General features: G+C 37.9%; 5 protein-coding genes and 1 long non-coding RNA gene across 6 annotated transcripts; 5 read left to right on the forward strand and 1 right to left on the reverse strand.

The window, feature by feature from the left end:
* Positions 1-1,232: 1,232 nt before the first annotated feature.
* On the forward strand, positions 1,233-10,414 carry LOC18024771 (clathrin heavy chain 2). Its single transcript, XM_006407701.2, has 30 exons — positions 1,233-1,430; positions 1,769-1,973; positions 2,447-2,535; positions 2,656-2,734; positions 2,811-2,938; positions 3,037-3,135; positions 3,219-3,327; positions 3,435-3,514; positions 3,599-3,826; positions 3,909-3,974; positions 4,101-4,217; positions 4,320-4,517; positions 4,600-4,716; positions 4,813-4,872; positions 5,109-5,195; positions 5,327-5,410; positions 5,496-5,630; positions 5,716-5,778; positions 5,858-5,962; positions 6,030-6,142; positions 6,237-6,489; positions 6,574-6,710; positions 6,788-7,066; positions 7,152-8,154; positions 8,297-8,782; positions 8,865-9,035; positions 9,135-9,320; positions 9,454-9,576; positions 9,691-9,801; positions 9,897-10,414. The coding sequence occupies exons 1-30, from the start codon at positions 1,386-1,388 to the stop codon at positions 10,047-10,049; spliced, it is 5,109 nt and encodes a 1,702-aa protein (XP_006407764.1). The 5' UTR covers positions 1,233-1,385; the 3' UTR covers positions 10,050-10,414.
* Positions 10,415-10,963: 549 nt separating this feature from the next.
* On the reverse strand, positions 10,964-11,391 carry LOC112088894. Its single transcript, XR_002900756.1, has 2 exons — positions 11,261-11,391; positions 10,964-11,166 (listed from the first exon to the last, which is right to left on the reverse strand). It is a non-coding gene; the product is annotated as an uncharacterized LOC112088894 (long non-coding RNA).
* A 122-nt stretch (positions 11,392-11,513) lies between these two features.
* LOC18024772 (phosphoinositide phospholipase C 2) lies at positions 11,514-15,087 on the forward strand. The gene is made up of 9 exons (XM_006407702.2): positions 11,514-12,001; positions 12,646-12,842; positions 12,917-13,052; positions 13,146-13,382; positions 13,469-13,719; positions 13,821-13,938; positions 14,024-14,176; positions 14,269-14,355; positions 14,473-15,087. Exons 1-9 carry the CDS (start codon positions 11,702-11,704, stop codon positions 14,764-14,766), a joined length of 1,773 nt encoding a protein of 590 aa, XP_006407765.1. The 5' UTR covers positions 11,514-11,701; the 3' UTR covers positions 14,767-15,087.
* Positions 15,088-15,547: 460 nt separating this feature from the next.
* Positions 15,548-17,820, forward strand: LOC18024729 (E3 ubiquitin-protein ligase makorin). Its single transcript, XM_006407703.2, has 8 exons — positions 15,548-15,697; positions 15,855-15,942; positions 16,052-16,764; positions 16,872-16,941; positions 17,042-17,130; positions 17,226-17,284; positions 17,426-17,504; positions 17,609-17,820. The coding sequence occupies exons 1-6, from the start codon at positions 15,687-15,689 to the stop codon at positions 17,257-17,259; spliced, it is 1,005 nt and encodes a 334-aa protein (XP_006407766.1). The 5' UTR covers positions 15,548-15,686; the 3' UTR covers positions 17,260-17,284; positions 17,426-17,504; positions 17,609-17,820.
* A 2,029-nt stretch (positions 17,821-19,849) lies between these two features.
* On the forward strand, positions 19,850-21,164 carry LOC18024730 (transcription factor MYB83). Its single transcript, XM_006407704.2, has 2 exons — positions 19,850-20,169; positions 20,386-21,164. The coding sequence occupies exons 1-2, from the start codon at positions 19,850-19,852 to the stop codon at positions 21,107-21,109; spliced, it is 1,044 nt and encodes a 347-aa protein (XP_006407767.1). The 3' UTR covers positions 21,110-21,164.
* A 1,741-nt stretch (positions 21,165-22,905) lies between these two features.
* Positions 22,906-24,167, forward strand: LOC18024731. Its single transcript, XM_006407705.1, has 3 exons — positions 22,906-23,247; positions 23,599-23,784; positions 23,880-24,167. The coding sequence occupies exons 1-3, from the start codon at positions 22,906-22,908 to the stop codon at positions 24,165-24,167; spliced, it is 816 nt and encodes a 271-aa protein (XP_006407768.1).

Here is a 24,167-nt window from a genome sequence, read left to right on the forward strand (position 1 = left end):
AACCCAAGAGTATTTAGCGCGCATACGAAGTAACAAACCCTAATCCTCGTTCATTATATATTATCTACGTATAGAGACAGAAAATAGGAAAGTTAAAAACTTTTGTTTAGCTTGAGAAAGGATGACGAGAATGTCCGATCTCCCAGTAGCTTTGGTGGAGGAGATATTTTTCAAGGTTCCATTAACATCTCTGAGTGCAGTGCGATCCACTTGTAAAACATGGAACGTTTTATCAAAAAATCAGATTGTTGGCAAAACAAGGGATTAGTTTCTAGGGTTCATGGTGATAGACTCTCGGGCTTATTCAATGAAATTCCAAAACGACGGGGACTCGGCTGATTTATCTATAGAGAAAGTAAGAATACTTAACGAAGCACTGCGACGGCTTGTTGTTATGCCTCATCAGAGACGACATGTGGCGCGTGGTGTGGAACCCGTATTTAGGTGAAACCAGGTGGATCCGACCCATACACAAATACCACAGATTCCAAAGATCAGACATACTTGCTCTAGTATGTCTCGGATACGGCAAAAACAAGATGACTGCTAGAATTTTTTTTTTTCTTTTTTTTTCCTTTTTGGCTATTTATCATCTAATACATAATGCATGAGTTCGTGTTGAAGTAGAGAGTTGCGATCATCAATGTGTTTCCATGAAATTTTGCAATTAATCGTGATTAGAAGAGAGTGTTACTTTGATGGTTGACGTGTAATATGTTTCTTGAAGCAGTAAACATTGTAAACAAGGGATCTTACTTCTAATTAGACCTTAATCAATAAGTTTTCATGGTAGAGATACTTAAACTATGATCTCTTTAACTCCTTTTCACGAGTTAATCGCATAAAACAAATCACCGGTGGAAGCTTTTATTACCGCTTCCGCACACTTGACCAGAATCGAGAATACAAGTTTTAGCCATCCCTTAGTCGCTCATAGTCACAAGTCCCATCCATTTCGGAATGTTTCAAGTATACGGATAGACTCCTCAATAAGAACAATCCTTAAGCATCTGCAATTATGTAGCTATAAGTTAATTTATGAATAATGTAAATTAATCACACTTATAATTAGCAAAAGCGCATCGTACAGCACTACCGCTCAACTTTCCTTCCCACCTTATGTTTATAGACGCGTGACTCCGATTGGATCGCTGCTCCTCATTACTTACACATATATATACAAGGAATCTACCTTTTTCTTGTTTTTTTTTTGTTTTTCCTGTTTTCTCCCTTTCTCCTTCCATCACATTTTCTCGTTCACTTGCTTCAGATCTGGCAGCGATTTCAATTCCTTCTCCACACTCTCTCTCTCGTCTCTCTCTTGGCCGTTGACGGTCTCGTCCCGGCCTTGGATCTGATTCTCTTGCCGCGATCTGAGGTCAATCATGGCGGCAGCAAACGCCCCCATCACGATGAAGGAGGTCCTGACGGTGAGTTCTTCTTCTCGTGGAATCGAGCTTGATTCTGGACCTTAGATGATGTTTTCGCAGCTCTACTCCCTCATTTCTGATGATTTAGCTCGACTCCGACTGTTGTTTGCTTGATTCCAGTTTCAAACTGTTCCGAATTCTGCTCGATCGTTGCGTTACTCTCTTAGTTTTTCCGGATGGCTAGTTTGTGCAATGCTTGTTTTCGATCAGATTTCTCTCAATATGCTCAGATCTGTTATACGATCCCGAATTTCAAATTATTGGATCCGATCTCATATAATCTAAGTAAATGAGCTATGTGAAATAACGCTTGGCTTTGATTTTCTTTTTTGTTCCAGCTTCCTAGCATTGGGATCAATCAGCAATTCATTACGTTTACAAATGTTACAATGGAGTCTGACAAGTATATATGTGTACGAGAGACGGCACCACAGAACAGTGTTGTAATTATAGATATGAATATGCCGATGCAGCCTCTAAGGAGGCCTATTACTGCAGATTCTGCCCTTATGAACCCAAACTCCAGGATCCTTGCCTTAAAAGGTATTTGGCTGTTTCTTCTGTTGGAAAATCTTGCGTTGTGTTATCAGTTATATGACCCAGAATAGTTTCCTTATGTTGGTAACTCCCTTGTTTTGTTAACCGCATATGCTATCTATTTCGTATATCAACTTTTATTCATGCCTTCAGATTGGATAAAACCATAAAACCACATGATTTACAAGTTTAAACAACTCGGCCTTAATTTTCGTAGCAGTATCTGTACCTGTTGTAATGAGTCACTTATAAAAGGTCTATGATGTTAGTTAAGTACGGAAAGGTAACTACACTCATCGAGCTTATTGTCAGTCCAATGGCATACAAACCATTTACAAGGTTTATTCTAACATATGTTATTTTTCCCATGGTTGTTGTGTCTAAGCCTTGTGTAGTTAGACCAGAAATGTTTCCGTACATTGGCTTCCCTATTTCTTCCTTACGTTGTTGTTCACATTTTTTCCTCATTTTGTATGTAGCTCAAGTTCCAGGAACTACTCAGGATCATCTACAGATATTTAACATTGAAGCAAAAGCAAAGTTGAAATCTCATCAGATGCCTGAACAGGTGAGTGTTGATGCAAAAAAAAATTGTTTCCCCATTTTCATTTCTGTTGTACACATTATTCAGACGCTGATTTTTGCCGTCCGGGTTTATCTCTGGGATATTAATCTTCCATTTTAATAGGTTGCCTTTTGGAAGTGGATTACACCAAAGATGTTGGGGCTGGTCACACAAAATTCCGTGTATCATTGGTCGATTGAAGGTTTTTATCTTTAGCTTATTGTCATCTTCTTCTTTTCATGTATATGTGATTCTATTTTTGCTTCAATATTTTTCAGGTGATTCTGAGCCAGTTAAGATGTTTGATAGAACGGCCAATTTGGCAAACAATCAAATTATAAACTACAAGTGCTCTCCTAATGAGAAGTGGCTGGTTTTAATTGGAATTGCTCCTGGCTCTCCTGAGGTAGGTTTACCTCGCCGCATACTAAGTTAAATAAAGACATAAAAACTGCAGTCATGTTGTAAATTTTTGACTGATCTTGTCATTGTTATCTTCTGTAGAGAGCACAATTGGTCAAAGGAAATATGCAGCTTTTTTCTGTGGATCAACAGCGGAGCCAGGCCCTGGAAGCACATGCTGCGTCATTTGCTCAGTTTAAGGTAAACTACTTGGTTCTTTGGTGAGTTCATTCTATGGTTGAATTTTGAACTATGGTATGACTTGCAACATTATTAAATATTAGGTCCCTGGGAACGAGAATCCTTCTATTCTTATATCCTTTGCAAGCAAGAGCTTTAATGCTGGGCAGATAACATCGAAGTTGCATGTCATTGAGCTTGGTGCCCAACCTGGTTAGCATCCTCAGCAGAAAACTATATTGTCACCGTTAATTAGTGTCTTTGGTTACATGTTTAGTTCGTATTCTTCAGATCTCTAAATGTGAGTGATTCGTTTGCAGGAAAACCATCATTTACAAAAAAGCAGGCAGATCTCTTTTTTCCCCCAGATTTTGCTGATGATTTTCCTGTTGCCATGCAGGTTTGTAGTTTCCTTAGAATGTTAATTACATTTAGTAAGTTTTGTGAAAAATTTCTTGATACTGAATTCTCTTTTTCCTGACAGGTCTCTCACAAATTTGGCTTAATATATGTCATCACCAAGCTTGGTTTGTTGTTTGTATACGATCTAGAGACTGCTTCTGCGGTCTACAGAAATCGTATAAGTCCAGACCCAATTTTCTTGACTTCTGAAGCTTCCTCAGTTGGGGGTTTCTATGCCATTAATAGGAGAGGACAAGTTCTTTTGGCTACAGTAAACGAGGCTACCATCATACCTTTTATTAGTGGTCAAGTATGTTCAATTTTTATTCAGTTTTCTCGATATAAGCTACCCGTCTCATCATGTCATGCTAAGAAATATATGCTGTTCACAGTTGAACAATTTGGAGCTTGCTGTCAATCTTGCCAAAAGAGGAAACCTCCCTGGTGCAGAAAATCTGGTAGGCAATGTTTATCTTGGATCTGTTATCTTGCTGAAGTAATTATCGCTAAGGAATGCCAGCTTGAAGAAAAGAAAGTCATCCTGGTAGATATGAAGTTTTTAATATTCAGTTCGGATTCTACAGGTTGTTCAGCGATTCCAAGAGCTGTTCGCTCAAACAAAGTACAAGGAGGCTGCTGAGCTTGCTGCTGAATCTCCTCAAGGAATTCTAAGGACACCTGATACGGTGGCTAAATTCCAGGTGTTTATTCCTTATTCAAGCAACTAATTTTGTGTGAATATGTTTATCTATTGGTTGGTAACCCCAACCTGAAACTACAACATCCACTATATAATTTTGCAGAGTGTTCCCGTACAAGCTGGGCAAACTCCTCCATTGTTACAGTATTTTGGGACTCTTTTGACTAGAGGGAAGCTAAATGCGTATGAGTCATTGGAACTATCTCGGCTTGTTGTGAATCAAAACAAGAAGAACCTCCTGGAAAACTGGTTAGCAGAGGATAAGTTAGAATGTAGTGAAGAACTAGGAGACCTTGTCAAGGTAATCTTAAAATGGACTATTTTGCTTTAGAATGTGTGATGTCTCCTTAGTTGTGTTGTGACGGTCAACCTTTCTATTCCAGACTGTGGATAACGACCTTGCTCTGAAAATATACATCAAAGCCCGGGCAACTCCAAAAGTTGTAGCAGCTTTTGCAGAAAGAAGGGAGTTTGACAAAATACTGATTTACTCAAAGCAGGTAAATAACCATTATTTAAGTCTGCCCGCCCCTGCTATGATTACCCTAAAGTTCATTGTACTCAAGAAGTATCATTTTTCAATATTGTGAATTTAGGTTGGGTACACACCTGATTACATGTTTCTTCTGCAAACCATACTCCGTACGGATCCTCAGGTTAGTGTGGTGCATTTTTGATACATATTATACTCTTAAAGGACTGGTGTACTGGATATCTGCTTCGTAAGCACAAGAGTCATGAACCAGTTAACTTCTTGTTAAATAATTTTGATCTGAAGTTATTTAGAATTCAAATAGTATTTTCCCTTGTATTAAGGTCAATTAGACTTTTAGAATGCAAAAATTATTTCCCCCTGTTTTAAGATCAATAGTCTTTTATCTGCAATTTGCAGGGAGCAGTAAATTTTGCACTAATGATGTCTCAAATGGAAGGAGGTTGTCCAGTTGACTTCAACACCATCACTGATCTATTTCTTCAGGTAAGTGAACAAGTCTAAATTTGTGTATGCACCACTATTCTTAGCTCATTACTTGCTCTGCTCCGATATACACAATTGTATGCAGTGCATGAGCATTATCAAGTGCTAATTTATTTATTTTGCATATTCAGAGAAATCTGATCCGAGAAGCGACTGCTTTCCTTTTGGATGTGCTGAAGCCAAATTTAGCTGAACATGCTTTTCTGCAAACTAAGGTTGAAAATAGTTGTCACCTTGTATGTCTATGCTTTCTCTATTCACCTACCTTCCTCAGACTTTTTAGATCAACTGTCAATACAGGTTCTGGAGATTAATTTGGTAACCTTTCCTAATGTGGCTGATGCGATTTTAGCAAATGGGATGTTTAGCCACTATGACCGGCCTCGTATTGCCCAACTTTGTGAAAAGGCTGGACTTTATATCCAATCCTTAAAGGTTGGTGCTTGTTGTCTAGCTTTTTGTCCTGGACAAATTGAATTATCTTTTCATCTCCAACTTCTTTTCCTTTTAATTTTTGCAGCATTACTCAGAGTTACCCGATATAAAACGTGTAATTGTGAACACACATGCTATTGAGCCACAGGTAATGCCGCTGACAAATATTTTAGTTGCTGATTTCCTGGATAGTCAAGTTGTTAAATTGAGCTCTGCTCAAAATGCAGGCTCTTGTTGAGTTTTTCGGTACTCTTTCTAGCGAGTGGGCTATGGAGTGCATGAAGGATCTTTTGCTGGTCAATTTGAGAGGCAATCTTCAGATAATCGTTCAGGTAAGTGGTGTCTGGTATGATGAATTTTATTGTTTAATATGACACTAACGTGTCCATATAATTGCAGGCTTGCAAAGAGTACTGCGAGCAACTTGGTGTTGATGCATGTATTAAGCTCTTTGAGCAGTTCAAATCATACGAAGGGCTATACTTTTTCCTAGGTTCATATTTGAGTATGAGGTGATTTATATAGAATCTACTGTCATTCCTGTAAACAAGCACGACTCTTGTGTCTGTATGCTGATGACGACAATGTTTTCCCTCTGTGCAACAGTGAGGATCCCGAGATTCACTTCAAGTACATTGAAGCAGCTGCCAAGACTGGTCAAATAAAGGAGGTTGAGCGTGTGACTAGAGAGTCGAACTTCTATGATGCTGAAAAGACGAAGAACTTTTTGATGGAAGCTAAGCTTCCTGATGCCCGACCTTTGATAAATGTCTGCGACCGTTTCGGCTTTGTGCCTGATCTTACTCATTACCTTTACACAAACAATATGCTTCGTTACATTGAAGGTTACGTTCAAAAGGTAGGGAGTTTCTTGGGAATATTTTAATGCATTGGAGGTCAGATTATTTTAATTAAATACTTAAACGTGTGATTCCTTACAAAGGTGAACCCTGGGAATGCTCCCTTAGTTGTGGGGCAGTTGCTTGATGATGAATGCCCTGAAGATTTTATAAAAGGCCTCATTCTCTCTGTTCGTTCATTGCTACCTGTTGAACCCCTTGTGGAAGAATGCGAGAAGAGGTGAATCCTTTTGGTCATCCTGGTTTCCGTTCATAACATGTAGTCCCGGAAGCTCTAATATGTTTCTGCTTTTTCAGAAATCGACTCCGTCTCCTCACTCAGTTCCTGGAGCATCTAGTTAGCGAGGGAAGCCAAGATGTTCATGTCCATAATGCCTTGGGTAAAATTATTATCGACAGTAACAACAACCCTGAGCATTTCCTGACCACCAACCCGTACTATGACTCTCGGGTTGTGGGTAAGTACTGCGAGAAACGTGATCCTACCCTGGCTGTTGTGGCATACAGAAGAGGACAATGTGACGAGGAACTCATCAATGTCACCAACAAAAACTCTTTGTTCAAGTTACAAGCCAGGTATTTGATCATTGCTTATAAAAATTCTTACTTAGTTCACAGTGGTTACTCTGTAGATTGCTAATACATGGTTTTTCGACTGTAGGTATGTAGTGGAGAGGATGGATGGTGATCTCTGGGATAAGGTTCTTGATGAAAACAATGATTATAGAAGACAACTTATTGACCAAGTCGTTTCTACTGCTTTACCTGAAAGCAAGAGCCCAGAGCAAGTTTCTGCAGCTGTTAAAGCATTCATGACTGCCGATTTGCCGCACGAGCTTATTGAGCTTCTTGAAAAGATTGTGCTTCAAAACTCTGCCTTCAGTGGAAACTTCAATCTACAAAATCTGCTTATATTGACAGCTATCAAGGCAGATCCATCTAGAGTTATGGATTACATTAACAGGCTGGACAACTTTGATGGACCTGCTGTTGGAGAAGTGGCAGTTGAAGCCCAATTGTATGAGGAAGCCTTTGCTATTTTTAAGAAATTTAACTTAAATGTTCAGGCTGTCAACGTATTGCTGGATAGCGTCAAAAGCATTGAGCGTGCTGTTGAGTTTGCTTTCCGAGTCGAAGAAGATGCTGTCTGGAGCCAAGTCGCAAAGGCTCAACTCAGGGAAGGACTAGTCAGTGATGCAATTGAATCCTTCATCCGTGCTGATGATGCCACTCATTTCTTGGAGGTCATACGTGCTACTGAAGATGCTAATGTCTATGATGACTTGGTCAGATACCTTCTGATGGTTAGACAGAAGGTGAAGGAACCCAAGGTTGATAGTGAGCTCATCTATGCATATGCAAAGATTGATAGGTTAGGTGAGATTGAAGAATTCATTCTGATGCCAAACGTTGCTAACCTACAAAATGTTGGTGATCGCCTGTATGACGAAGCTCTATATGAGGCTGCTAAAATAATCTATGCGTTCATATCAAACTGGGGCAAGTTAGCTGTCACGCTTGTGAAGTTGCAACAGTTCCAAGGTGCTGTTGATGCTGCAAGGAAAGCAAACAGTGCAAAGACATGGAAAGAAGTATGCTTTGCTTGTGTTGATGCAGAGGAATTCCGGTTGGCCCAGATATGTGGTCTTAACATTATCATTCAGGTGAATAAATACCTGATCTTAGTTCATTGTATCGTTAGCACAAAAGTTTCCTCATACAGGTTTAAAAATTTTAAATTTTGTATGATATTATATGTATCTCATATATATCTCGTGCCACTGGTAATTTTTTGATGCTTGATAGGTGGATGACCTGGAAGAAGTCAGCGAGTTCTACCAAAACAGAGGGTGCTTTAATGAATTAATCTCACTTATGGAGAGTGGGCTTGGGCTGGAGCGTGCTCACATGGGTATCTTCACTGAGTTGGGTGTACTCTATGCTAGATATCGTTATGAAAAACTTATGGAACATATCAAGTTATTCTCCACTCGCCTTAATATTCCCAAGCTTATACGGGCCTGTGATGAACAACAGCACTGGCAGGAACTTACCTACCTGTACATTCAATATGATGAGTTTGATAATGCCGCGACCACTGTCATGAACCATTCTCCTGAAGCATGGGAGCACATGCAATTCAAAGATATTGTTGCCAAGGTTGCAAATGTCGAGCTGTACTACAAGGCTGTGCACTTCTACTTACAAGAGCATCCTGATCTAATCAATGATCTTCTCAATGTGCTTGCTTTGCGGTTAGATCACACACGTGTTGTTGATATTATGCGGAAGGTTAGAAACTGACCATGATTTTTTTTTTCCCTAAAAAACATCCGAGCTGTCTTACTTAACATTTGGTTTCTTCTGATCTTAGGCTGGTCAGTTGCGTCTTATCAAGCCATACATGGTTGCAGTTCAGAGCAACAATGTCTCTGCTGTTAATGAAGCTCTGAATGAGATATACGTAGAGGAAGAAGACTACGATAGGTTACGCGAGTCTATTGATTTCCATGACAGCTTTGACCAGATAGGCCTTGCTCAGAAGGTAGAGTTTAGATATACGACACTTTTTATATATATTCTATCTTTTACGGGGGAAAAAACGATGGCCTAATATAATCTTTCGTATGAATGGTGCGAACAGATTGAGAAACACGAGCTTGTAGAAATGAGACGTGTGGCTGCTTATATCTACAAGAAAGCAGGGAGATGGAAGCAATCAATTGCTTTGTCAAAGAAAGATAGCATGTACAAAGACTGTATGGAAACTGCTTCACAATCTGGCGACCACGAACTTGCAGAACAACTGCTGGTTTACTTCATCGAACAGGTATGGATGGTTTGGAGCAGAATTAAACCGAAATCTATTTATTTATTTGCTAGCTTTTGCAGTAAAACAGAAAAACTATTGGTCAAGAAGATGAAATTAATATCCCTTGTCTTATGTTGTGCTTATAATACAGGGCAAAAAGGAATGCTTTGCTACGTGTCTTTTTGTATGTTATGATTTAATCCGACCAGACGTTGCTCTAGAACTTGCCTGGATCAACAATATGATCGACTTTGCCTTCCCGTATCTACTCCAGGTGATTTATCCTAGTCCTCAAATACTCTCGCTATTTTCTGCTTGATGAGAAACCATTTTATCATTCAATGATGAACCTTCTTAATCCCGTAACTTTTTTTTTTTTTTTTTGCAGTTTATCCGAGAGTACACGGGCAAAGTGGATGAGCTAATCAAGGACAAGCTGGAGGCACAAAAAGAGGTGAAGGCCAAAGAGCAGGAAGAGAAAGAAGTCATGTCCCAACAGGTAACTTAGACAGCTACACTCAGATATCATCGCGAGTCTTTCTTTCTTTTGACAAATAAACTTAAGAGTAATGTTTTGTTTCTTTGTTATAACAGAACATGTACGCACAATTATTGCCACTTGCTTTACCCGCACCACCGATGCCAGGAATGGGAGGTGGTGGATATGGTCCGCCACCACCAATGGGCGGAATGCCAGGAATGCCTCCCATGCCACCATTTGGAATGCCGCCGATGGGTGGCTACTAAGACACACACTTTTGTTTGAATCCTCACATTTGGAAAGTTTACCTGTCAAGTTATCTGAAACACAATAGAGTCAGCCAATTTCCCGGTGCAGTGTTCGTCTGCTACACGTCCCTGGCCAGAACTTGTCTGGGTGAATAATGTTTGTTCTCCTTTGATTTTATAAGAGGTGTGTGGATAATAACCTACTTTCTTTGTAACATTCTTTGGGGCTTTAGGTGAGTCTTTTTTATTGGTGTTGAAAGCCATTTTTTCTTGCGAAGAGAATAGAAACGTAAAGACTCAATTGCACTGATGAGTTTGTAATTTCTTTCAGCGACTGTTATCCACTTATTTTTGATTCTTCTATTACAGCGGATTCCAAATTATGACTTCTTACAATCTATGGATCGCCCCTGATTACCTTCTCTTGACTCTCCATTTGATTACTAATTATTAAATGACTACGGGTTTTACAATCGTAATGTTCGTTTTGTCCATACAACAAGAATGACATAGACGTATCAAGAAGGCTCATTTTTCACACGAAACCATGCAAAAGTTGTACGAGCACCCTGATCGGTTGTTGGGCAACTCTCATGAGGTACTCCAATGAGGATGCTCTAAGCGGCCAAAAACAAAAAATGGAACTCAAAATGGTAATTCCTAACGAAACTCAAAAAACCAATTTCTTTGTTTCCTTACACTAAAAGGAGGTTTTGGTAAACAGAAATCAATCCATCCCATGTATTATTGAGTGATTTCTATACCGCGATGTGCATAAATAATAAGCATTCCTTCCATTCAGATACTGCACGTAAGCGTCACAAGAATCTAACATTTTCGTGGTCAGAATATCAAAGGTTCACAAGGATATACAACTAAGCCTACGTAGAAACTAGCTAACGATCATCATCGAAGCCCAATTATAAGCAGAATTTAGAAAATAAAGGATACCTTCCATGTAATAAACATAATATTGGTCCAACATAGCATTCAAATTCAAACAGTAAACCAACAAAACTCCCACAAGTATTGGTTTTTAAAAGGAAGAAAGACAGAACAGTTTCCGAAACTACTTAGATCGCTGTCTCATCTTTCGTCTCTTCCTCTTCAACCTCCTCATACGCTTCTTCTTCCACTGATATAAGAACCAAACCCAAACACCATAAATATCCTACCCACTACTTCCATTTCTCGGAATTAAAATCCATTACATAAAATCTATTACTCACCTTAGCTCTCATGCTGGTTTCGCAGAAGATTAACCCTTTTCCTCAACGGATTGTGTTCAGATTTCAGGAAAGGAGCGGCGGAAATGTGAGAGAGATTTTGTAGGTTGTGTTCAGATTTCTCCTTTAAATGCAGCAAAAACCCTAGAAATTCTTTTTATGGGCTCTGCTGATTCAAAGGCCCAATAAAGCCCAAAACATTTGTAGCTTTCGTAGTTTTTTAGAAGAGAAGTTTGCTTTGGGTATATTCGCAGTAGAGAGATTGAAGATCTCTTCGAGAAGGTTGCAAGATTGATTACATGGGGGTGGGTACATTTCATTAAAGGATATACAAACAAGAAGAAGATAATTCTGGTCGAACGCAAACCCTAAAAAAAAGCAATTATTCTGACTTGCTTCATCGTCTTCGTCTCCGATTCCAAGGATCCGTCGTTCCCTTTCCTCATGTCGAAGCAAACGTACAGAGTATGTTTCTGCTTTCGCCGGAGGTTTCGGTATACTGCATCGGAGGCACCGCGTGAGATCAAGACCATTTTCGAAAAGTACTCGGAGAATGGGGTTATGACCGTCGATCATCTCCACAGGTTTCTGATCGATGTTCAGAAGCAAGATAAAGCCACCAGAGAGGATGCACAGTCAATTATCAATGCCGCCTCTTCTCTTCTGCATCGTAATGGTCTCCACCTTGATGCTTTCTTCAAGTACCTTTTTGGTGAGAATAACCCTCCACTTGCTCTACGTGAGGTAATTCTCTATTTTTTTTTCATTTCTAAATTTGAACTCAACTGTTATTGATTGACATAAGAAATTTTGGATCCAGATTAATTCGTTTTCCTTCTTAAGAAAAGCGCGAATTTTTAAACAAAAATCATGTTGGGTGTTTCACTGAGAGTTTGAAGCAATTTAATTGTTTTTCCTTATATGTCTAGCGACTGTGAAATTATAAACTGCAGAAAGTATGTGCTTTTTAGGCAAGGTGCCAGACGCTGTTTTAGGAACCCTGACACAAAATCTATGACACTAGTATTTAATTCCTTACAATTCCGGCATTCATACATGTTATTGTAGCTTAAGAAATACTCATATTACAGGGTGTTTCTCTGGGTCTGATTTACGAGTTCAATGCAATTGAATTCTTTTTCTTTATATGATGATTAGCTAGCTTCTGTGAAAAAGAAAAAAAAATAGCAGATAGTAGCACAAGCTCTCTACTTTTTAGACAAGTGGCATTTACTCTTTCAGTAACGAGCCCTGACTCAAGAAAAAAATCTATGCACAAGTATTTAATTTTTTACCATTTCGGGTTCATACATATTATTGTGGCTAATTTACGCTAGCTTTCATTTTTATATTGATTCTCGACTTATCTCTAATTGTATGATTTTCAGGTGCATCAAGACATGGATGCTCCTATTTCGCATTATTTCATATTCACTGGTCATAATTCTTATTTGACCGGTAATCAGCTGAGCAGTGACTGCAGTGAGGTACCTATTATAGATGCATTGAAGAAAGGTGTCAGGGTTATTGAATTGGATATATGGCCCAACTCCAACAAAAATGATATCGATGTTCTTCACGGAAGGTATAATATTTACTGAGATTCAAATCAATGAAGTCAAGGTTAAGTGCTCGTTGTTTACTGAACCATTCTAACAGGACTCTCACTGCACCTGTGGAGTTAATCAAATGTCTAAAGGCTATCAGAGCACATGCCTTTGATGTCTCCGACTATCCTGTCGTTGTGACTCTTGAAGATCATCTTACTCCAGAACTTCAGGCCAAAGTTGCTGAGGTATCCTCATTTTGCATTTCTTTGAGTTTTTTTTTTCTGTTTTAATCGATCATTACATTATTTTAGAGATGTTTTCTTCTTGTTGTATTCTAGATGGTTACCCAGATATTTGGGGAAATCTTGTTTACTCCTCCTGTTGGAGAATCTTTGAAGGAGTTTCCATCGCCAAATTCTTTAAAGAGGCGGATCATCATCTCAACAAAACCCCCGAAAGAGTACAAGGAAGGAAAAGATGAGGATGTGGTGCAGAAAGGTAAAGCCTTGGGTGATGAAGAACTTTGGGGGAGAGAAGTTCCGAGCTTTATTCAGAGGAACAAAAGTGGTAACAAGGTTTGTATGGAGACACATGATCTTCATTCTGTTCCGTCAATGTTCTTGTACAAAAGTTGTTTAGTTAGTTTTATTTCTTGGTGCAGGATGACTTGGGTGATAACGATGATGATGATGATGATGATGATGATGATGATGACGACGAAGATGATGATGGAGAGAAGTTAAAGAAAAATGCACCACCCCAATATAAACATCTGATTGCAATCCATGCTGGGAAACCAAAAGGCGGAATTACTGAGTGTTTAAAGGTAGATCCTGACAAGGTTAGACGCCTTAGCTTGAGCGAAGAACAACTTGAAAAGGCAGCAGAAAAATATGCGAAACAGATTGTGAGGTAATCCATGGATTATGGTCATGTCGTTTTGAATATCTTTCAAAGCAACAGTTGCAGTCTGTCAATTCAGTATGAATCCTGTTAATCATGTTGTGGTGCAGGTTTACTCAGCGAAATTTGCTGAGGATTTACCCAAAAGGAACTAGAGTTACTTCATCAAATTACAACCCATTGGTTGGCTGGAGCCACGGTGCTCAAATGGTGGCTTTCAATATGCAGGTATCACTAAATTGTTTTTATAGATTAGTAAAAGAATGCATTATTATGGAGAAGCTATTCTCCATCATCAATTTCCCATGTACAGGGATATGGAAGATCATTGTGGCTAATGCAAGGAATGTTTAGAGCAAATGGCGGATGTGGATACATCAAGAAACCCGATATTCTGCTGAAAGGTGGCTCGGATAATGACATCTTTGACCCAAAAGCTACTCTACCTGTAAAAACAACACTGAGGGTGAGATATCTGAGTCTCTTTTTGGTCATTTCCATTGCAAATCCATTAAACTCAGTGAACTCATTATTTAAATTTTTTATATATATATTTAGGTAACTATATACATGGGAGAAGGATGGTACTTTGATTTCCGCCACACCCACTTCGATCAGTATTCACCTCCTGACTTCTATACGAGGGTAAATTCGATTCCCTCAGACCCCACAAAAATGACTTTGCAGTAGAGATGTTCCTCGTCTCTTAGATTACCGATGACAAGGTCATACCAAATTTGAGCTCTCATTACAATTATCCAGGTAGGGATAGCTGGAGTTCCAGTGGATACAGTTATGAAGAAGACGAAGACGTTGGAGGATAATTGGATACCAGCTTGGGATGAGGTATTTGAGTTCCCATTAACCGTTCCAGAGCTGGCTCTACTGCGGTTAGAAGTGCATGAGTATGACATGTCAGAGAAAGATGATTTTGGAGGACAGACATGCCTGCCGGTTTGGGAGCTACAGGAAGGAATAAGAGCATTTCCTTTACACAGCCGCAAAGGGGAGAAGTACAAGTCTGTGAAGCTTCTGGTGAGGTGTGAGTTTGTGTGATAACTGAGATACGGCATTGGGTTGTGTCAAACACTTTGAACTGGTCCGGTAAGTATTAAGTGCCACGAGTTTATGACATCTATGTATTAAGTACCACGAGAGTTTGTGAATTTCGGTTCGGAGGATTTGGTGTGGGTGTGTTATTATGTGTGTGTGTGGGAGCGAATGTATGGTTGCTTGATTTGTTGTGTGTAATATTGTGTACAGTACAGTAAAAGGCAAGAGCGACGGTCTTGTCTCCTGTGTTGTATTATATAGTAGCTGAGGTGTGACACTGTATTTGAAACTATTTTATCATGATTATGGTTTGTGTTTTACTTGTACTACCTTTAAACTTTTAAACTAAGGTTTGATCACCACTCTTCCATTATTATCTAGATTCTTATTTATTTGTCGTACTTTTTCACCAAGCATTTTTCTTTTGTATAATAGCGACACCCAAATTTGGTGTGTGTTCGCTGCCAAAAAAAAAAAAAAAAAAGAGCGAGTTTTCATTGTTCTACTCACGACCTGATGTGCGTATACCAGACAGAACATACTTACGCTTGGTGCTTTCTCTTCCATCATCTTATTTTTCCAATTCAAACGACGAAACATAACTGCAAAATAACACATTGTTATGTGTTATTTTGTCCTCATGTTCCAAAAAAGAAGGAAAAAAAAAATGGTGGTTTTGGTTTTGCAGTATAAATGAGAAGTGGGATATATTATTTATTATAGTAAATAAAAGAGAACGACGAAAATGAAGAGGAGACCTGGTGGAGCTGGTGAAGCGCGCTCTATCTTTAAAAAAAAAAAAACTTTAGTCTCCTCAAAAATTGAAAACCGTAGAAAATCCCTCACATACATAAAAGCTTCCTCCTTTCCTTTCCTTGTAATTCTTCTCTTTCCCTCTCCTCGTTTCCTCCCACAATCCTCAGATGTCCGACAGGTAATCCAACTTCTTGATTTCTCCGGAAAGGTTTTCAATTTTGTGTGTTTTTGAATCTCTTTATTGGGAAAAGATCTACTCTTTTTGAATTTTTTTTTTGGAGCTGGTTGGTTTCTGGAGGGTAAACATGAGGATTCAGTTGATTTTGTTCTTTTAGGATACTCTGCAAGTTCTTTCTCCATGGCTCGTGCTTGAAAGGGGAAAATTGTGAATATTCCCATGACTCTAAAAACCCGCCGAATAATGTAATGTAAACCTTCTCTATAATTTTTCTTTCTTTCTGAATCAAAGTTAGGTGATGAAAATGACTGGTTTTTTTTGTTTGTTTTTTGGATGGTTATATGCAATTATCAGGTTTGCACATTCTATCAGAAAGGAATTTGTTTGTACGGAAGTAGATGTAGATATGAGCATGTCAGGACTTGTCAACCACAATCTTTATCTGCCTCCAATGTTCCACGACCAACTCTTTGCTCAGATTCTCAGCCACAATCTTTAACACCGTCTATGAATCGGCGACCAAAAGCTGGTTTTGCAGGGGACAATGATGACGGTGACAAATCCCCCAACAACGTTGTTCATTATATCCACCCAAGAGAATACCCAATCTGCTCATTTGCTGCAGCTGGTGATTGCCCTCGAGGAAACCAGTGTCCCCATATGCATGGAGACATCTGCACCACTTGCGGGAAGAAGTGTTTGCATCCTTTCAGGCCCGAGGAGCGAGAAGAGCACACTAAAGAATGTGAGAAGAAGCAAAAACACATCGAGGCTTTGAAGAAAAGCCAAGAGATCGAGTGTAGCGTGTGTTTGGATCGCATCTTGTCTAAAGCCACTCCAGGGGAAAGGAAGTTTGGGCTGTTGACTGAGTGCGATCATCCTTTTTGCATACAGTGCATTCGTAACTGGAGAAGTAGTTCTCCTGTTTCAGGAATGGATGTGAACAGCACCTTGAGAGCCTGTCCTATATGTCGCAAACTCTCTTACTTTGTTGTCCCCAGTGTTGTCTGGTACTCTACTCCTGAAGAGAAAGAGGAAATTATCGACACATACAAGGCAAAACTCAGGTTTTGTAGCTAACTCCCAAAACTTTTGTTCTGAGCTGTCTTCAAACTTGGCCCCATTTGATAATGCTTAGCAGATACATTTTGAGCGTTCTGTTCCAATCTTGCAGGTCAATCGACTGTAAGCACTTCAACTTTGGAAATGGAAACTGCCCATTTGGAGGAAGTTGTTTCTATAAGGTATAGAAAATTAATGTAGTTTCCTCTCTTCTTTATCGCCTGCCAAAGCATCAGATGAATGATTTTAGTCAAAATCGTTTGTTTTGGTCTTCCTATATAGCATGCATATTCTGATGGTCGCTTGGAAGAAGTTGTTCTACGGCATCTTGGTTCTCAAGAAGGAGAAACTCTAATAGCAGACACTATCAGGTCTTTATTCCAATATGATTTAACGTCAAACATCCTTTCATTTCTCCTACCTTTTTTAAAAATCAATTTAGCATTCAAGGTGTTAATACTTTCAGGCTATCAGAGTTCCTTGGTGGCCTGCAGATTTAAATATTCTTTCCCAGAGATATAAAATGTAAGTTAAGTTCCAAACCCGTTTGTAATTATCAGGAATTTTTGTAGAGATTTGTGTTTTTTCATGTGTTGAAAACTTGATAGTTCATGAAAGTAAGGTTTATTGCTTATGTTTTATGACTAAATTTCTTTCCAAACGCAGAACACAGATGGTGATGACAACTTATATACTTTCCAAACTCATGTGATTCATAATAGTTTTGGCAATCCTTTGAAATTAGGTGAAGCAATTTCTTCCCTTTTGTTTTTGTTCTCTTATCTTTCAGATTATCTTACTTAGAATCTTTCGTGTTGGCTGATTCAAGCTATATCTTCTGAATTCTAGAAATGGAGACATGCTCAGGGAGGATCATAGTTCATAAGATATCAGGACATAGAATAAACTCAATGTAAAATAATATTTAGATAGGGAAGGTCTACTATACAGTTATGTAAAAATAAAATTGTTTGAACAATGTTGTGCGCTTGGTTACGCTATACCCAACAAATAATGTAAATAATTCTTTCATAACACTAATTGTGAAAGTTCTTTGAAAATCTTGTGTTTCTCTAATTCTGTAGAACATCTTAAATGTTATAGAAAGCGAAAAAGCATGAGAAACACAAGCAAGAGAAGAGAAGAGAGTAATGTTTTCCTTCCTTTATTGAGATTTGTGGACAACAAAAAGAGTAAAAACAGAGGAAAATTAAGAAAAATGTGGTCATTTAGTCTACCATCTGAGGATAGCAAATCCAGAAAGGATGATAGAAGAGATGATCGTGATTATAGACATTCCTGGAAAACAAAAACAAGAGGCTTCTCCTATATGTGACTCTGAATCATACTGTGCCGAGGTGGTGAAGGCAGAGGAGAAAGTCATTGTCGTGAAAACAGCCATCGCTGTGTAATGATTGTAGGAAGCCATGTTTACTCAAATTTGACCTCTCAAACCAATTCTGGCCCCTTGGATTTGGCTTTGGCTTTTTGTAACACCAACATCGTTTTTATATAGGAAACAAAAAAAAAAAAAGTTCGTGGGGACGTGAGTAGCATAAGTTTATAATGGTCATCTCATAGAAACCACTTCCAATTGTTGTTTCTTATTCTTTTTCTAAGTTCGGTCAACGATTGTTTTTTATAAGCTATATAGAACCCAAAAAAACATCAAAACCCATCTAATATTTGTGATGTATAATCTCTAGGGAGCATAGATGTAAATCCTTGTAAACCTTTGGTTCTTATATTGACAACGTTTATGGACTATAGCATCAACCTTTGTTAGAAATATATTCTATTAAATAGATCATAGACAAGAACAAGTCGAATCATGCATGTGGTGGTAATAACAGCAAACCGAACTATGAAAAGGACTTTGGTCGCCTGATGAAGATGAGAATGCAATTTAATTTAACTTTTCTTTTTTTCTTTTTTTGATGTAGGTATTCGGTGATTTTCGCGGCTCTTTTTTTTTTTCAAGGTATAGTTTTGAGGGTGTGCGAGAACAAAAAAAATCGTTATCTGAACCCTTTATCAGCTGAGTAAGCGATGGTTTCTTTTATAAACATTTTATTGGATGCACATTAGAATCAAAATGCTATTTCGAATATTATTTTTAAGATAATGGTTTTACTTGGTAACTCCTTATAAACAACTCGTCTCTGGATTGCTTTTGTGGGATTTTTATGTCATGTGAAAATAAATAGACAATAGTCTATAAAATCATGATTTTTTTTGTTGGGTTCATTCACCTTGCACGTATTCAGGTATTCTTAATTAAGTTTGGATTAGATAGATGTGTTTTTTTTGACGCGATTGTGTTCTTGTCTCATCAATCATTTAAACTTCTATTATATTCTATGTTTTTGTTGACGGGATCTTAAATCGTTTATAATATTTTTCTTATTTATTTAGATTCGGTTGATTGTGTCGTAAAATGGAAGTTGCTTCAAAATAAGCATGCCTACAGAGATACAACATTACTTCTTTTTTTGTCGGCATATACAATATTACATTTAGATAAGGAAAGTTGGTTATTAGTTGTCGTTAGAAAAAAGCAAAATTTGAAGAGAACGAAATTAATACTTTTAAAAAAAATAGTAAAACTAAAACTTATGTATTTATTTGTATATTTGATACTTGAAGCACACGTGTGTGGTGTGGGGGTGAGAGAGAGAGAGAGGTTGGTCTTCTTCTTGTCTTTGACTCTAACCAGTCTTTTTCGATGCATTTTTCTTCACTCACAAGTCTACCATCATGTTTTTAACGAAGACATATTAATTTATTCCATAACAAAAAAAAAGACCCACCTCTTGCTTCTTCTTCACATCCCCATTTCCTCTCCCTATCTATCTCTCTATTAGAGACTCTCTCTACTCTACCCATCAATCCCAACAAACACTTTTCTCTCTCTCTCTCTCTCTTTCATATCCATTACACATATTCAAATCATTCCAAAGCAATCCCCACAAATCATATCATCCTATTCATCCTTCCTTCCTTCCTTCCTTCTTTCTTACATTAATCTCTCCAAATTCTAAATCTCTCTCTCTCTGTGTAGTCTTCCTCAGAAAGGCTCCACCAGTCCAAATGATGATGAGGAATCCGGACATTGCTACGATCAGAGACAAGGGCAATAAGACGAATCATGCATGTGGTGGTAATAACAGCAAACCGAAGCTAAGAAAGGGACTTTGGTCGCCTGATGAGGACGAGAAGCTCATAAGGTATATGTTGACCAATGGACAAGGATGTTGGAGTGACATTGCTAGGAATGCAGGTCTCTTACGCTGTGGCAAAAGTTGTCGCCTTCGTTGGATCAATTATTTGAGGCCTGATCTTAAACGCGGTTCCTTCTCTCCTCAAGAAGAAGATCTCATCTTCCATTTGCATTCCATTCTTGGTAACAGGTAACCTTTTTCACATGTATACATTTTGAGACAACCGAGCCTAAGAATGATTCTTATCTTTGCTCTTCTATAACCATTCTTGGTAATAAGTAACTCTTTATCTTTCTTTCTTTTTTTCACATGTAAACGCAAATGCAAAGTTTGTATAGATAATTTGGCACTAGAATGAGTGTTATATTTTCTTAGAATTGTTTTCAATTTAAAACATTTTATCAGGTGGTCTCAGATAGCTACTCGGCTTCCAGGAAGGACAGACAACGAAATCAAAAACTTTTGGAACTCGACACTGAAGAAGAGGCTTAAGAACAACAACAACAACAACAACAGTACTTCTTCAGGATCATCACCTAACAATAGTAATAGTAATTCTTTGGACCCAAGAGATCCTCAACACGTGGACAATGGAGACAAGTCAAATCCAATGATGGATGGCTATCATCATCGTGATGACATGATGATAGTTGGGAACACCATGCGCATGGACTCTTCTTCATTCAACTTTGCACCCATGGTCAGTGGTGTGGGCTTAAACCAGCTTGATCCATTAATGATATCATCAGTACCGGACCATAACCGATATCAACAAACGGGAAACACAGGGAATTTGTTCAACGTCAATGGTTTTGGAGATTATGGAAACACAATTCTTGATCCAAATAACAAGAGGGTATCAGTAGAAGGTGAATGGTTTCTTCCCTCGTCAGAGAATACCAATGTTATTGCTTGTACTACAAGCAATAACCTAAACGTAGAAGTCCTTGATCATCCTTGCTTCAATAGCAAAAATCTTTGTCATTCAGAAAGCTTCAAGGTAGGGAACATGCTGGGGATTGAGAATAATTCTTGGGAAATAGAAAACCCTAAAATCGGAGATTGGGATTTGGATGGTCTCATTGATAACAACTCTTCTTTCCCCTTTCTTGATTTCCAAGTTGATTGACAAAATATTCTCTTTCCCATTCTATCTTCTTTTTACTCATTTTTCCTTATTCATTCTTCCATACATATTTTTTTTTTAAATCAAAGACGGTTTATTCATCTTCACGAACCGGATATCAGAGCAGATACTTCCTCCCGCTACAGAGCTCGAATTTGAAGTTGGTCCTTTCTATTCTAAGATGGTCTCATTTGAGCTACTTGCGTTGGGTTTTTTTTATTCTTTTGCAAAAAGTCTATTCTTCCATCAAATATGGTATATTCTCTTCTTGTCCCTATATTTTCCAACATCATATGTCTATTATTCACAACAATATTGCCCATGGAAGCGAGAGGTATATGCATATATAGATTATACCTATAGGAGGAGGAACTAGTCACCATGCATGGTTCCTTTAGTACATGAAATGTGAATAGGAAGGTACATTGAGATTTTATTTGCTGAGGAAGTACTTAAATAATGGCCCACATAATGAGGTGATTCGTTGGTTTATTTGTATAGCTTTCTCTTTCTTTTCAATTCTTTTTGTTTTGTACAAATCCGAGTTTGATGTGTAAAACACGGTGTCGTAATAAGAAAGCATTATCTCTACATTCTTTCTCTACCTAAAATTGGAATTATTGACGACAGAAAAACAAACAAATTATTCTATTGCGTGAGGTACTGTAAACAATGCTCAAACTCTCATCTTTATCCGAGTTACAATACTCTATCATTTCTCTACTAACTGAATCTATGAAACTAATTGAGATTTACATTTTTTTATATATATATATATATATAATTGACTTTATTGGTATCCTCGACTCCAAACATTGCATTACCTTCAGTAAGCTTTGTAGTTTAGCTTCTAAGACCGAACCACAATGTCCACCTCTACTTTGAACTGCTTCCAAATAGAAAATTTAAAATATTTATTTGTGAAAGAAAACTGTAAACGTATAGTCAAAGTAACGGGTATAGAGTATAACAAAATGGTTTTGGCCAGAAATTTATAATGGCTAATTATCTTTCATACATAATAAATAAAAAAATGTATATGGGCTGATCGAAGCTCCAAGCCCAAAAAGAAACATTACGGTTGATTATACGGGTTTCTTATTAGTTCGGTTTGGTTTGGTTGGAAATATCCATTCGGTTCCGGTTTGGATTCATTCGGATGGTGTTAGATAATAAAATTAAAAACTATTTTTCGGTTCGATTCGGCTGTAACGTTCGGTTTAATATAAAATTCGGTTCGGTTTGTCTGTATGCCCACCCCTGATTATACAGATATTGGACATCCGAAAAGAAGAATATGGTTAAAGCTTTTACGAGGTTCAAGAATATCGCTTATAATTCTTGAATGATTTCTAAACATAAAAAATGAAAATGGAAGCCCAACTTACTATAAGAAGAAATTTAGTGAGATAAAATTAAGAAAATAAATACTTTTTGCATAATTACATATGATTTAAAGTATTACAAAAAAACTGAAATATATAATTTCCTAGGTAGAATGATTAGATAAGTAGTTAGTTATCACCTATGTAAACTTAAGCAAGAAGGATATTGGATTACAAAAACAACAAACCCAAATCATGACTTGTGTAATTATAGTTTTGTCCACCATACAATTTTAAACGCCATAATTGATGCTTAATTTATTCCTCATCAATGAAACATATTTCAGAGATAGACATCAATCATATGATTCATATCTCTCTCTCTCGGAACTATATATGTACGCATCGATCACACACATTCACAAAGCCAGCCAAAGAAAAGAAAGAACAAACATCAAGGAAAATAGTTGACTAATGGAGAAAAGAGAGGAACATTACTCTAACTACTTTGTCCAAAGCCCTTCATCGGGTTTCCATGATCCGGGATCCGAATTCCAGTCCCCATCTCGATCTGATTCAGTACCATTGGTCTTAGCCAGCGTCAGTGAATTCCCAAAGTACTCAGAGTTCTTGAAATATTCTGAAAACAAATGTGTGTATGAGGATGATGAGAAGGGGTTGATGCCATTGCGGAGCCCTAATTCCCGTTGGTGGATCGTTCTGCAAATACTGTGGAGGTTTTTGTTCAGCTTTGGAGTGGCATTGCTTGTCTTCTACATTTCTACTCAGCCTCCTCAACCTAACATTTCTCTTCGAGTAATATGCATCTTCTCCTATTCACCTAGTACCAATTTTTTGATTAATGGGTGGCTTCTGATGATGACCTTGATTTTTAGCTTGGATTAATTAATGGTTGAAATAAGCAACCATGTAATTTAAAGGCTATAATTCCATTGCGATTTCAAGAATTGTTGGTTACTGTGAATAATACATGTCTTTTCCTTAGGATCCGATCATTAGTGTGGGCTTCGGTCCTGATGAACCCTAAAAAAAAAAAATGTATTATGAAATAAAGTGTACTATCTCATAAATGTTTTTGACGACGACAATGAAGCTTATTTCTATACTCTACGTCTCTAACTAAAATGTACATATGTTGTTTCACAGATTGGAAGGTTTAATCAGTTCGTATTAGAAGAAGGCGTGGATTCACATGGAGTGTCGACTATGTTCCTCACTTGCAATTGCTCTACCAAGCTCATAGTAGATAACAAGTCTAATGTCTTTGGCCTGCACCTTCATCCTCCAACTATCAAATTTTTCTTCGGCCCTCTCAACTTTGCAAAGGCAGAGGTAAGCCTTTTAATATCAACCTAGAAATTAAATGTATAAATTCAATATCAATTTTAAGTTGTATGAATCCATACATCGCTTTTTTCTTCAACTAGGGAACTAAACTATATGCATCAAGCCATGAGTCAACAACATTTCGACTATACATAGGAACAAATAACCGGGCGATGTATGGGGCAGGAAGAGAGATGGAGGATATGCTTCAATCGAGAGCTGGATTGCCTCTAATACTACGGATGAAATTAATCTCCGACTTTCGAGTTGTCTGGAATATAATAAACCCTAAGTATCATCACAATGTCGATTGTTTATTGCTTCTTTCTTACAACGAGAGACACAACCAAGTTACAGTGGTAAGAGAAACATGTAGATTGGTATCATAG

The sequence above is a fragment of the Eutrema salsugineum genome, unplaced genomic scaffold, assembly GCF_000478725.1.
Source record: "Eutrema salsugineum unplaced genomic scaffold, Eutsalg1_0 scaffold_13, whole genome shotgun sequence".
Taxonomy (NCBI): Eukaryota; Viridiplantae; Streptophyta; class Magnoliopsida; order Brassicales; family Brassicaceae; genus Eutrema; species Eutrema salsugineum.